The 12,995-nt window shown below is 41.0% G+C and overlaps 1 protein-coding gene across 2 annotated transcripts in view; it reads right to left on the bottom strand.

The window, feature by feature from the left end:
* IHO1 (interactor of HORMAD1 1) overlaps positions 1–12,672 on the bottom strand; it is a 41,988-nt gene extending 29,316 nt beyond the window's left edge. Inside the window, exons 1-5 of one of the 2 annotated variants that reach the window (XM_042448306.1) lie at positions 12,617–12,672; positions 10,794–10,968; positions 9,318–9,475; positions 1,437–1,485; positions 1,116–1,191 (exon numbers count right to left, since the gene is read on the bottom strand). In XM_042448306.1, the coding sequence (XP_042304240.1) occupies positions 1,116–1,191; positions 1,437–1,485; positions 9,318–9,475; positions 10,794–10,919 (409 nt within the window). In that variant the 5' untranslated portion in view covers positions 10,920–10,968; positions 12,617–12,672. Of the gene's footprint in view, positions 1–1,115; positions 1,192–1,436; positions 1,486–2,904; positions 3,751–9,317; positions 9,476–10,793; positions 10,969–12,616 lie in introns of those variants that run through there. The other variant, XM_042448308.1, reaches the window with a different exon arrangement.
* Between the last annotated feature and the right edge of the window lie 323 nt (positions 12,673–12,995).

Below are 12,995 nucleotides of genomic sequence, written 5' to 3' on the forward strand. Positions count from 1 at the left end.
AATAATAATAATAATAATAATAATAATAATAATAATAATAATAATAATAATAATAATAATAATATATTTATTTATTTATTTTCTGCTTAATCACTCAGAATCCAAGCGGATTCCCATAATAGGTTCACCTTAGGGTCACTATAAGTCATAAATGACTTGAAAGCACACAACTACAACAACATTGTTCTCATCCTGACACAGCTAGTAGGCTTGTACAGTACTTGCCTAATCACAGCTGTGCACATTAAAAGTGTATGTAGGTAGATCCTACTAACTGAATGGATCTAGTCTAGGCAGGATTAACAACAGGATTTACAACATTACATGTTAGCTCATCAAAGCACAAATGTGTGTGATACCACCCAACTACTTTTGGTTAATAGTCACTCAATTACCACTGTTATGTTTTAAAATAAATCATTTTCTTTGACCCAAAATCCTGCACCCATTTCCCCATCATGATAACATGTATAACAAAACAGTATACCAACTGAAGTTAGCACTTCATTCATCTGATGAACTGGGCTCTAGCTTATTCTTTCTTTTTAAATTTGTTTTTAAAGTTGGATGAAAGATCAGTACAAATCTCTGATATAAAACAAAAGTCATTTGACCAGAGTTCTCTGAAAAATAACCAGCTAAGTACCCAAGAAACTCAGAGACCTTCCCCACTATAAGAGACCCCAAGTCATCACATTTTCATGGGCAGAAAAAAATCAGGAACCTGGGTTTAGTCGTGTCATACTTGTAGATCAACAAGTGAAGAACTGGTGTGTTAAAGTGGTTGTCAGAATGACCGTGAAGACTTATGTTCAAATTTATGTCAGGGCATTTTAAGCATACCCAATTATTTTTAGATAAAACTGGTTTATCAGATTAGCCTGCCACACAAGCTTTTTGTCAGAATAAAACTGGACTGTTCTTTGACAGAAGGATGGAATAAAAATGAAATAAGTGGGAAATAAACGACACTAGCTGGCTGAGTACCATTTAAGGAAACCCACCACATATGGTGGTAATGTCCACATCCAGTCTGCAGCTGTGAACAAGATACAGGAGCGATAATCAATCTGCCCCTCTCCCCTAGTGGTAGCAGAAATATCTCAAGAACTTACTTGTCTTTGGAAGGTTTTCCAAGGCATCCAGAACTAATTTCATGGTGTCTGCAAATTTATCCAAGGAGGACTGCAACTGCAAAATAAGCAAATACTGTACATGTTTTTCTGTCAGAATTATATTTATTCATTTCCATTATGGTCTGTGCTTTCAATATATTTGAGTGTTTTTAGCTGAAACAGAAAGCATCCAAACACAAGATTCAATTATATTTTATCATACTGCATGACAAAAAGCACATGGTTTATTAACCAAAAGTAGAAGAACAGCACTGCAAAATCCCCACCGACATTTCTAATTTATAATTCAGATTTACTTACTCTTTGAAGACTTTCCTTGGTGTTCAAAATAAAACTGTTTAAAACCTCACTGAAAGGAAAATACATATGAAACACAAAATTATTATGTAAATTAGACAGGTGCAAATTTGAGAGAACAACCAGAATAATCTCATGAGACAGCATGCATTACATGCCAAAATTGAAGTTTTGAAATGCTTTAATTCCTCATTAAAGTAATTCTCTCCAGGGAACTTTCACCTCTATAGTGAAATAATTCCATTAGTAAAATCCCCCCCAAGTAGCCTTGAATTTTTGAAATGTTGACAAATTGCTAAAGCTAAATCAGATATGCTAGTAAATGTAGAAATGATTGTTTCAACATGTCAGTTTAACTTCCTTGGATCTAGTGACACTAAAATCCCATGGCAGATTAGTATCAGAGAAAACATTTGAAAATTGCAAATGAGAATTACCACTTGTAAGTGAGAATCAAGGAAGGAAGGAGAGGTGGGCAATGTATCTGGGAAATATTCCAAGGTGGGGTGACCATGATATGAAGGTGATGTTGGACATGGAAGTGGGGGCTGCTGCTTGATAACTAAAAGACTAAAAGTCACCAACCTCACCTGCTCTGAAGTTCAGATTTGGTGAACATGTGGAAGATGCATCCAGACCAGGGGTCCTCAAACTCCAGCCCTCCAAATGTTTTGGACTTCATCTCCCAGAAGCCTCAGCCAATTACTGCCCACATGCAAATTTCCTTCCTACCTCAGGATTCTACAGTCAATCTGAATAGACTTCCAGAGCCCCACAAAGGCTCCTCCTTGCTCTTTGTCCCTCAGCCAATCACCACAAACACACAAATTTCCTTCCTACCTCATAATGCCCTCCCTGACAGCTTGGCCAATGATCTGGGATTCTGGGAGCTGAAGTCCAAAACATCTGGAGGAGTTTGAGGACCCCTGATCTAGACAAAAATTCTGAAAACCTGCTTGTAAGAAAGGTGGTGCCATGACTGTTATATGTGTGCCATTCATTCGCAAGACTAAATGTCTGCCTATTTGTCTGTCTGTCTATCATCTATCCAGCCATGCCCTGAAACAGTATGTTGCACAGTATTAACTCCTCTGATTCATACAGTAGCATAATTCACAAAAGCCATTTGTGCATGTACCAAAAGAGAATTGGTCACTGTATGAGTGTAGTGAGTCCATGCAAATTCTAAACATATAGAAAAATCCTCAGACACTGACTTCACACACAGGTCACTCAGTGAATGTATCAGAGTAAAGAACATCTAGCAGCTAAGGATGGATGGGGTATAAACTGAATTAAGGTGGAGGAGAAGGTGGGGGGACAGAAACAGTAGCTATTCTGTCAAGTCAAGTGTAAGCATGTCAACTTGTCTTTTGCGTATTGTGACAGAACCAGCTAGTCAGTAGAGGCAGGAACTATCTGCAGAAAAATGGTCTTAAAATCATTTTATTCCAGGCTACCTGGGATGTACCTGGAAGGTGCTGTATACCTCTGGAAGTCACGCCTGTCTGCACAGATTGGAAAATAGAGAGGCATAACTACAGTTCAGAAGTTACTAAGGGCTTCAGTTTGCATTATCATCCCTGAAATGGCACATCAAGCAAATTGTAACCATTGCGTACTTTGCAAGTGACATTTCAATGATAATAACTTATATCTCATCTGCACATAACAGACTTAAGATAAGAAAGAACAACCCCATTTGTGGAAGGGATGCTGTGATGCTCTTCGTTGCCTTGTTAAAAAGGATTTGCTTCAGAAACCTCATCCCTCAGGAACAGAAAGGGTTTAGAATCACAGACTCGGAATGTAAGGATTAAAAACCTTTAAAACAAATTAAAATGTGCCTGAAATGACATCAGTAGTGAAATACAGGGGATGGAGCTAAATCATTTGTTACTAATAAATGTCACCAAGAAAAAATACTTGGTCATTTAACAGCGTGGTTAGTTCAATACTGTATTAGAAATCGCTAAAATAAAGGAACTAGATGAGAAAGTTCTGTTTAATATTTCAGCTAGCAGAAATAAACATGACAAAACCCTTGCTGTATATTGACCTTTTACAAGGAGGGTGCAATTATGACTCTAATCAAAATTGGGAAGTGAATTTTCTCATTATATTACAGTATATCCAATTCTCCATGTGTGGTGAAAGAAGGAAGTATGCTATCAAAAGGTTCAATGAGTTCAGATACACCATAGAAATAGCCATATTCTATATCCCTTTGATATATAAATGTATCAAACAAGGTGAAATCAAAGGCTTTCATGGCCAGTATCCATAGTTTTTTGTGAGTTTTTCGGGCTATGAGGCCATGTTCTAGAAGAGTTTCTTCCTGACGTTTCGCCAGCATCTGTGGCTGGCATCTTCAGAGAAAGAAAATGCCAGCCACAGATGCTGGCGAAATGTCAGGAAGAAACTCTTCTAGAACATGGCCACATAGCCCGAAAATCCCACAAAAAAGTATCAAACAAGATTAGACAAACCTTGGCCTGTGTGCACAGTTTGCCTTGCTCAGTTTCTCTCTCCCTCCAGCTAATGAAAAAATAATCTACAAATTTAAGAAAATCACCTTGGCGTATAAGGTCTGTGCTTTCATGAAGACTATAATGGAACCGTTCAGTGTCCCCACCATATATATCCATGGGGGTCTCTACCTACTAAGTGGAGCTTAGACTAGTTGTAATTCTCTATTCTTAGGGTATTGTTGATCGATGTATTTTCCCCCCTCCTCTGAATAAATAAACAAACTTTGTGTTACAATGTAATTTGTGTGTACTGAGTGCTAATACGATGACAACAGTAACCAGGGCATGAAGACTAAGCAAATGTTCTATCCCAAAATCCACTGGAAGGGAACGCATTACAAATCGAGTGGCTCTTAAACTGGGGACCATCATACTTTTGTATGGAGATTCAGACAATCCTCAAGATTTCAGTTAAAATAGCAGAGAAAAATGCTGAAGTTTCCAGAAGGCAAGCAATTTGAGAAATGTCAAGAGGTTAGAATGCAATAGAAAGGTGCTGGAGGGAAGAGACATGTGCCAAGCCAGCTTGCAGCCTTCAGATGTAGTGAAGTGCACTGTCCCTCTACCAGTACTGCAGAAAAATATTACAGTAATCTGGCAATCCAGTTGGCTTTTAGACAAAGAAGGAGGGAAGATGGATTTTGTCTTTTCCCTCAGACAGCAAAATATTTTGGGTTGGCCTAGACTCTTGCATTATCCATTGATACAGAAATGCAAACAAAAGGAAACTCCATACAGAGAGGACACAGCTCCAAGGCATGTTCTAAGGATGTGCATGAGATGAGTAAGAAAGAAGTTTTGGGTAGGGTGATTATGGCAAAAAAGGAACCAGGGATGCTTCTAAACAATATGGGTTTAGGAAATTTTATAAACCTTCATAAATCAGTTCACAGTTAGCTTCTCTTCTAATTTGCTTATAGAAATCTCTGTTTTCCTTGTCAAAGGCTTTCAATATTTATCTTATCAGAAGCTTTTGAACATATTTTAGGGAGAGATGGATTGATCATGTGAACAACTGCATTTGCCTGAAGTCTTCCAAGGAAATATAATTAGTTTATAAGAACACACTCTTTCTGTCTTTTCCTTTTTCAGACTGTCTCTTTATTTTTCCTTTGAACAGAATATGTATGGAGCTAGAATTTATTTTTCCCTTGAACAGAATATGTATAGAGCTGGATTTAGTCATTAGTCCACAAGGAGAAAAAAAATCAGTGAAATCCTTCACACTTGGGGCTGATGTTGTTTCCTTGCTCAGCAAGTATCTTCTGTGATTTTTTTAAAAAGGTCATCCTAATCCTCTCTTAGTAACAAAGAGTCTCTGAGAAAATGCTGTAGGGAGGCTGCCTCGTCTGTAGAACACACAGCTTTAAACTGCTTATTTATAACATGATTAATAACAAAGGTGCATGCTTTTGAAAACACACATCCCCTCCACTACATCACTTACATTGGTGGAGATGTCCTACTTTTATTCACTATATAGATACTGAGGCAGTCACAATGCCTTTGATCAGTTTTAATGCATTTCTCTGAATTCTAAAGAGATTTTTGTTTTTCAGAGAAATTCATTCACAGGGAAATTAACAAGCACAAATTCCCTTAATAACGAGAATGTGGAAAGTTAATACCTCAGAGAAAACACTATAGTTTTCATAAGACATGAGACATAAGCTTCAGGTAGCAGATGCTAAGGACCACCAATGGTAGCTCCCCCCCAAACATTTCTCCCAGCCCACCCAGTCATTGCCCTCTTCAGTAATATGGGGCTACATTTGTTTGTACAACTGCTTGTTCTGCATCTGACTTGCTGCCTGCAGTTATTGTACAGATTCTTACCCCATCCCTGTTGCTGAAATAGCATTCAGCTCCTAGCCCAGTAAGCTTCTGCACATGGAACAGAGAGGGGGAGATATCGTGTCCCTCACCTCAGGCAGAAAAAGGCCATGTGACAACTCTGTACTTTTTCACACATTTTTAAGAAAAGGCCCATCCATCCATCTCCCACCTTCTCCCCATTAATGGGAATCTTGTTAAAGTAATGAACATTGTCATTTCGATACTGTCTGGAAAGACATCATCACTATGCTTTGAAGCTGATTAAACCAGCATCCTTCTTATGCTTTTAGGGCATCAGCCACATTAGATTTTTAGAGGAGCTGCAGGCATATCTGATAATCAAAATGTTTCAGCCTAAGGGATTGAGTAAATGGGCCAGGATAGCACAGGTCAGGCCCATACTATCCTGACTTGGCCCATTCTGTCTATACCCAGGTCAGTCCCCAGGATGGCAAAGGGGTGTATGGGTGTTTACATGCCTGCCTGCTGCCATGGCCTCTGATGTGGACCCACTACTGCTGCACAATCCTTACCTTCCTCCACCATTGCCTCTACTGAAAAGACCCCTGTTGCGGCCCCTGATGTGGTAATGGAGCACCTGGCTAAACCCACATGGCCAGGCTCTCCTTTTCCACATCACAGGCCACAATGGGAGGTCTTCTCAGTAGAGGGGATGGTGAAAGAAGGTAAGGGGTGTGCAGGTCGATCCAGTCTTCTGGGTGTTGCTGTGGAGTTTCCTAAAAACTCTGTAGTAAACAGTGGGTCGTTCTGACCCATGCTAAGACATCTTTGAGATGAAATCAGGCTGGGACCATCTGGTCTGGCTGATCCTGGCCCAGGGGTATTGGCCAAATAGGACGACACAAGGGACAGTGGAAACACATGCCTTTTGGCCTATGCATACAGCCCCAAAGATCCCATGACAATTGTGTTCGTACTAAGAAGGCTGCTAAACTATCCAGCAAAAACTGGCCTTGTGATGGCTGGGTCTCCAATCATCTGGGAACTTCTCCTGAACTACAAAGGGTTAATCTGGGAGGAGGAACATGCTAATGAGAGATGACATCACATGCTAATGAGCTGTGACAGCATAGCTGATGTAAGGTCTAATGGACCAATCAGAGAGTAGAACCGCGAGATTCAAGAACTTTCTATGGGAACTCTTTAAAAGGACTTGTGCAGCCATGCGGTCCTTTGTCTCTCCCTGGATCCTCTCCTGAGGGGGAAACCAGATGCTGTCTCTTTGAGTCTGGGAGACACAGACTCAAGGGAATGCAGGTCGAGAGGCCAGGGGGCCCTCCCTGCATCCAGGAACTCCAAAGGACTACAAATCCCATCTGTTGTGAGTAGTTAGGAATGTGTTAGCTAGTGCGTTTAGGCCTTTTGTTATTTTCAACAATGGCTTGCCTGGAATGAATTCTGTAACTATGTTCTTTGACCTGCAAGGCAAAAGGGGCTTTGCAAGAGTGTTATAAATTCTTTCTATCCTATTCTATCCCTTTTTAAAATAAACTTCTTTCTTTTAAAAGCATCTGCTATCTCTGTACTCCTGTACACGTGCCTTATTCGGTCACTGATTGCTGTGGGTTAGCAAGAAAGGAAACTAGATCTCTCTCTCAAGCAAGTCTCAGTGTGTGCTTGGGAAATAGAGTTCATTGTCTCAGGGTGTGCTTGGGAAATATAGTTCATTGATAATTCACTGAGTGGTGGCAGCGCGACATAGGACCTCCAGGGGTCCCATTCTGCTCAACAGGGAGTGAGAATGGAGATCTAGGAGCTCCTAGAGGGAAAAGTGTGACAAGAGGGGACTCCCTGGGAGTAAAGGGCCACGTACAGGGCGCCAAGGGCTCCAGGGAAAGCCCCCCAAGTCACCACAGGCCTGAACTCTGTTGGTGCACTATGCTAGAGTAGCTCTGCTGGCACAGGCTGTTTCAACGGGGTGTGTGTGTGTGTGTGTGTAAGGCTGAAGACCCTGTGGCTGTGAAGGAAGTAAGACAGTGGAGAAACAGCCTGCTTGGAAGTGACAGTTTCTCTCTGCTTTCTCTAAGCACTGCTATACAGCCCCAGAAAAAGTGCAACCATTAGTATAGTACCCCAACGAGATTCCAGTCATGAGCAACTGTCATAATTATTTTTATACACAAATAAATGTCCTTGAAAACTAAGAATTTAATATTCTAGTAGAACAAACATATACAGGAGGAACAACCTGCATAGCACAATTATTTTGCCAAGGGAGTTATCAGGGTCACAGTAAAGAGGAGGAACACTTACCTTGCTTAGAGTCCACCATTCCCATAGCCCAGTGCTTGTTAGTCTAGATATTTAAAGCTTTTATATACCACTCTTCTGGTACACAATCTTTCAAAGTGATTTACAAACTGTTGAAAATGATATCCTTGCACAAAATTTATATAATGCAACACAAGGGAAGGACTGCATGCAGAGCCCACTGGTAGCAACTTTCAGAGGAGATAGTTTGAATCTCACTGCAAAGCCAATAAGTCCACATAGATATTCATAAGAAGTTTACACCAGTACCAATATGTGAGGGGGAATACACATTTTGCAAGGAAGACACAGACATGAGAAAGGAGGAAAAGACATTACAGCAGCAAGTTCCTGTGAGATAGCGAAAGAAGCTGCTGGATAGTCTGTGGAAAGAAACAATAGTATATGAAACGGAAGGTCTAGGTTCAAGTCCAACCTTGGGCAAAATTTAAATGATTAAAGTGACTGTCTGGGTAGCAAAATTTACCTTTATGGGATTCTGTCTGAAAAAAAATTAGATACAATAGAGAAGCAATTATTATCAATTTTAGTTCAGCTTCCACATCCTAGTAACAATATATCCAATGTCACTGATTCTAAGATGTACCATGGCTACTGAATCCTCTCTTACATTATCTAACAGTAATGAAGGCACCAGGAAGTGAACATGCCCACTGCAACAAACTCATCTCTCTATTCTCATTAATTAAATCCCCGAGGATGAATGAACCCACCAACCACAGGAATATTCTTGTTCTTAAACAGCATCAGTTTACCATCTATGACAGTGATGGCGAACCTATGGCACGCGTGCCAGAGGTGGCACTCAGAGCCCTCTCTGTGGGCACATGTGCTGTCGCTCCAACACAGAGATCGCCAGAGTTTGTTACTAGAAAGCCAGAGGGACACGGCACTCTGCAATAAATAAGTGGGTTTTGGGTTGCAGTTTGGGCACTTGGCCTCTAAAAGGTTCACCATCACGGATCTATGAATTGGGTCATTTGAAGGGATCATCTCTTATTTAAACACACATCATCCTGCTGCCCTAAGATACTCGTTTATCCAGAAAAAGAATCTGTAAATGTGAGGGTGGGAGCAATCTACTAGACAGTTTCTTACCAGACTGAAATATTCTTTAAGAAAACATTTTAAAACTTCCTGTAGAGCTTATACAATTGTGCATTATTGTTGTTTTCAACAGTAGAAAGGAAACTAATTTCACAGCTTGCAGAAGATGTTTGCATACTTATCATGTTTTTCCTTTATCTTTTTCTTATTCTCTTCAAATTGCTCTAAGACGCCTTTGGATCTTCCAGCAGGAAAATTAAGGGAGCCTTTATCCTTTCCATCTCCTCCAAAGAGCTGTGGTTTAGACTGGTATTTGGCAAAAATACTAGGCTCATTCTGTTTTGAGGAAAAAATGGAATGGAAAAGAATAAGGGGAAAGATAAAGGTGCTTATCAAACAAGGCTGTTATACTGTTATAACAGTGAATTATTCCACTTTTGCCTCAACCTTATCACATGTTGTGGCTCTCCCAGTACTGTTGTTCTCCATATTCATTGGGAATTCAATTTTTTTGCACACTGAAAATTACTCATTAATGACATCCTTTATCCACTATGGTTCAGTAAGCAGCCTTGAGTGTGAATGTCTCATTCTTCTTCATTGCAAGAATGAATGCATAACGGCCATAGTGTGGGTGTGGGTCTGGTACTTGGGGCCACAGAGCATGGCCAAGGACAGGACTGGTGACACCCAAGCAATGTGGAAGGACCAAATGTAATTTTATAAAGCATATGCCTACTCAGGTGCAACAACTTTCAAACATGCAAAAAGCATGCCTCAATTCCATATAGGTGTTTAAAGTTTAACTACTCTTGTTATATTTTATCACTAATCAAAGAAGGCTGGGATGAGATGTAGCAGATTTTCCATCCCTGGTCTACCTACATTCCTGGTCTACTCCGGCACTAGTTTTCTAGGATAGGAATGAAGAACATGGGATCTCCTGGTCATGTAGATGAAGAGTTGGTTGAGGCACACTGCTTCTGAATTCAGCACCATGCTGGCAGCAGAAAACAAAATGTGTCCTCCACTAACATCCTGTTTGGAACAGAATTACACCTGCAAAGGCATTCTGGAAGCCCAGTTTCATTTGTAGAAGAAGCACATGGGGGAGCACACATATTCATTTAAAAGAAAAACCCACGGGCCTTTTTGCTGCTATCATTTCAAAATCAAATTTGACAGCAAAATCAATTCTGGTACTTGCAGAATTTGCTCAGCTGGGTTATACAAAGCATGCAAACAAGATTTGTCTTGGACCCCAAAGTAATTTAGTCTTCTATATGAAGTTAGGGGCAGTGGATTATAGTGGCTAAATTAAATTGGGTTTAAATCCGTATCCCTAGTGTAGAGTTCCCAGCAAAGCTCACTGCAACATTAAAGATAATACAGTGGGCCCACTGTATTAGCAGACTAGCGATCCGTGGATTTTAGTGTCTGCAGATCGCTACACCCCATTTTTGTTAATGGGGGCACATTGCCACCCACTGACTATAATGGAGCTTGAGTATGCCTGTTTTTTCTTACCCACCAGTGCGCCCTAGAACCAAACCCCCACAGATGTGAAGGGCTTGATGTAGATTAATGTCTGCGTATTTCCTACTCCCCACAGACCACATAATGCCAACAAAGAGACTTTACACGTTAGACTCACATCCTGAGAATTTTGCAGCGAACTTTTGTCTTGCCTTTGCTGGATACTAAATTCAAATGGGGCTGATCCTGACTGTGAGTTCTCTGGGCAGAACTGGGAACCCAAAAGGAACTGAGAGTCACTCATACTGTTTACATCACTAGGAGCACTGGTCCAGCTGGATGGTTTATTAGGCCTGAAACAGGAAAACAAAAAGAGGATCCTAAACAGTGTTATTAATAAAAGAATGACAAATATATTAAACATATGTGAAGTCAAAGACTTTCATGGCCAGCATCCATATTTTTTTTGTGTGTTTTTTGGGCTATGTGGCCATGTTCTAGAAGAGTTTATTCCCACAAAAAACTATATTAAACATACATGAAAAATGAGAACCTGTGTCTCATTGTAGTTCCTGAGATTGTCTAAACCTATATACAAAAATACTATTCTTCAATCACTTTGAGGTAAATATCTCAGCTTTATTCAAACTAAACACCACCAATTAAAAAGCAGGATAAAGGAATGGTAGGATGATATAAAAAGAGGGACGAGAAAACCAGACCCTCTAGACTGCAAAATAAAATAACCATGGAAAAACAGGTCAGAGAGAGGACATCAGCTAATCAAACACTTCCATGACACAAGAGTCAGCCCTATTCAGTTGATAACATACTGTGTTTTTCTATTTTATTTCTAGATAGATCTATGGCGGGGTTCGTTGATATAACTGATTGTGAACAGGAAGGATTTAATTTAGATGGGGAACTGGGGGAGGCAGGGTGCACTGACTATGGAGCACCTATACAAGTAGTGCGGGGAAATGGCAGATATGGCGCTAACAGGATGAACTGTCGTTACAGAGGAAGGAGAGATCAATGTTTATTATCTATCTCCCCTTCCATTCACCCTGTTATCCTAATAGAGCAGGAGAGCACGCCAGACCAACCACAGAACCTTACTCTCCTTTTGTGTAATGCCAGGTCAGTAAAAAATAAAACTCAGATAATTTACGATCTTTTAGAGGGTGTAAAGGCTGACCTGGCATGTTTTACGGGGGCCTGGCTGGGTGATGAGAGCTCATCTGTTTGGGCTCAGACCTTACCAGCCGGGTACTACATCAGGGAGCAGACATGGGCGAGGGGAGGGAGTGGCCTTGGTCCATAAAGATAATCTTGCCTTGACCAGGATACCTCTTAGTGAGATGACCCACATTGAGTGTATTTACCTTGACCTTAAAATTAGGGAAAGTCTGGGGATTCTGTTGGTCTACCGTCCACCCCGTAGCCTAACAGACTCCGTAGCCTAGCTGACACAACTGGTCTTGGAGCTGCTGCTGGAGTCGCCTAGGCTGTTGGTCCTGGGTGACCTCAACGTCCCCCTTGAGACCAGCTTGACAAATCTTTCAGGTGCAGCTCGGGAGTTCATGGCTACCATGACAAACATGGGCCTTTCCCAGATAGTCTCTGAGCCCACGCATTGCGCAGGTCATAACCTCGATGCAGTCTTTTGCACAGAGCAGGCACATATTGTTGGGGCGTAGAAAGACGCGCTGTGTCCACCACGACCACCTACAGAGTTGAACCACGTCGACAGGATGCCAGGGAGAAGGAATCTGAAGAGATTCTGCAAAGGTATTCAGGCCAAGAAGGAAAATAATCCTTCACCACTGCAAACGGCCTTGCGCTCCCAGCTTGAGAAATAACGACAAGAGCACTTTAAGCCTTCACTCTACACGAGGGCTTTAATAAATAAGTTACTTTAATAAATAAATAAATAAATCACTTTGCCAACCAAACAACCATAACAACAACAAACAGAGTGGCAGTTACTCTAACACCAACCGTCATAACTGACACTTTCTCTCTCTCTCTCTCTGAAGGACAGTTGAGAATTACAGTTGCATCAACATTCCAATGATGCACTACTGTTTAAATGTTGACACACATAACTGCCACTAGAGCTGTAAATAACTTGCACAACCGCTCCCCCTAGTGGCCACATTCATGTCATTTTACCAGACCTGTTTACCATGGTCCTGACACATATGTGGGCAGAGGTAGTTAATATCTCCGCATTGTCATGGATGGATCATTTCCTGATGAAGGTTGGGCTGAAGACCACTGTTCTCCCCATCGGGGGTGGTGGACCTATTCGTATGGTCCGCCCTCGAAGGCTGATAGAACCTACTAGGTTCTAAGAGGCCCTAGAGGGTTTAATCGC

The sequence above is a fragment of the Sceloporus undulatus genome, chromosome 2 (assembly GCF_019175285.1).
Source record: "Sceloporus undulatus isolate JIND9_A2432 ecotype Alabama chromosome 2, SceUnd_v1.1, whole genome shotgun sequence".
Taxonomy (NCBI): Eukaryota; Metazoa; Chordata; class Lepidosauria; order Squamata; family Phrynosomatidae; genus Sceloporus; species Sceloporus undulatus.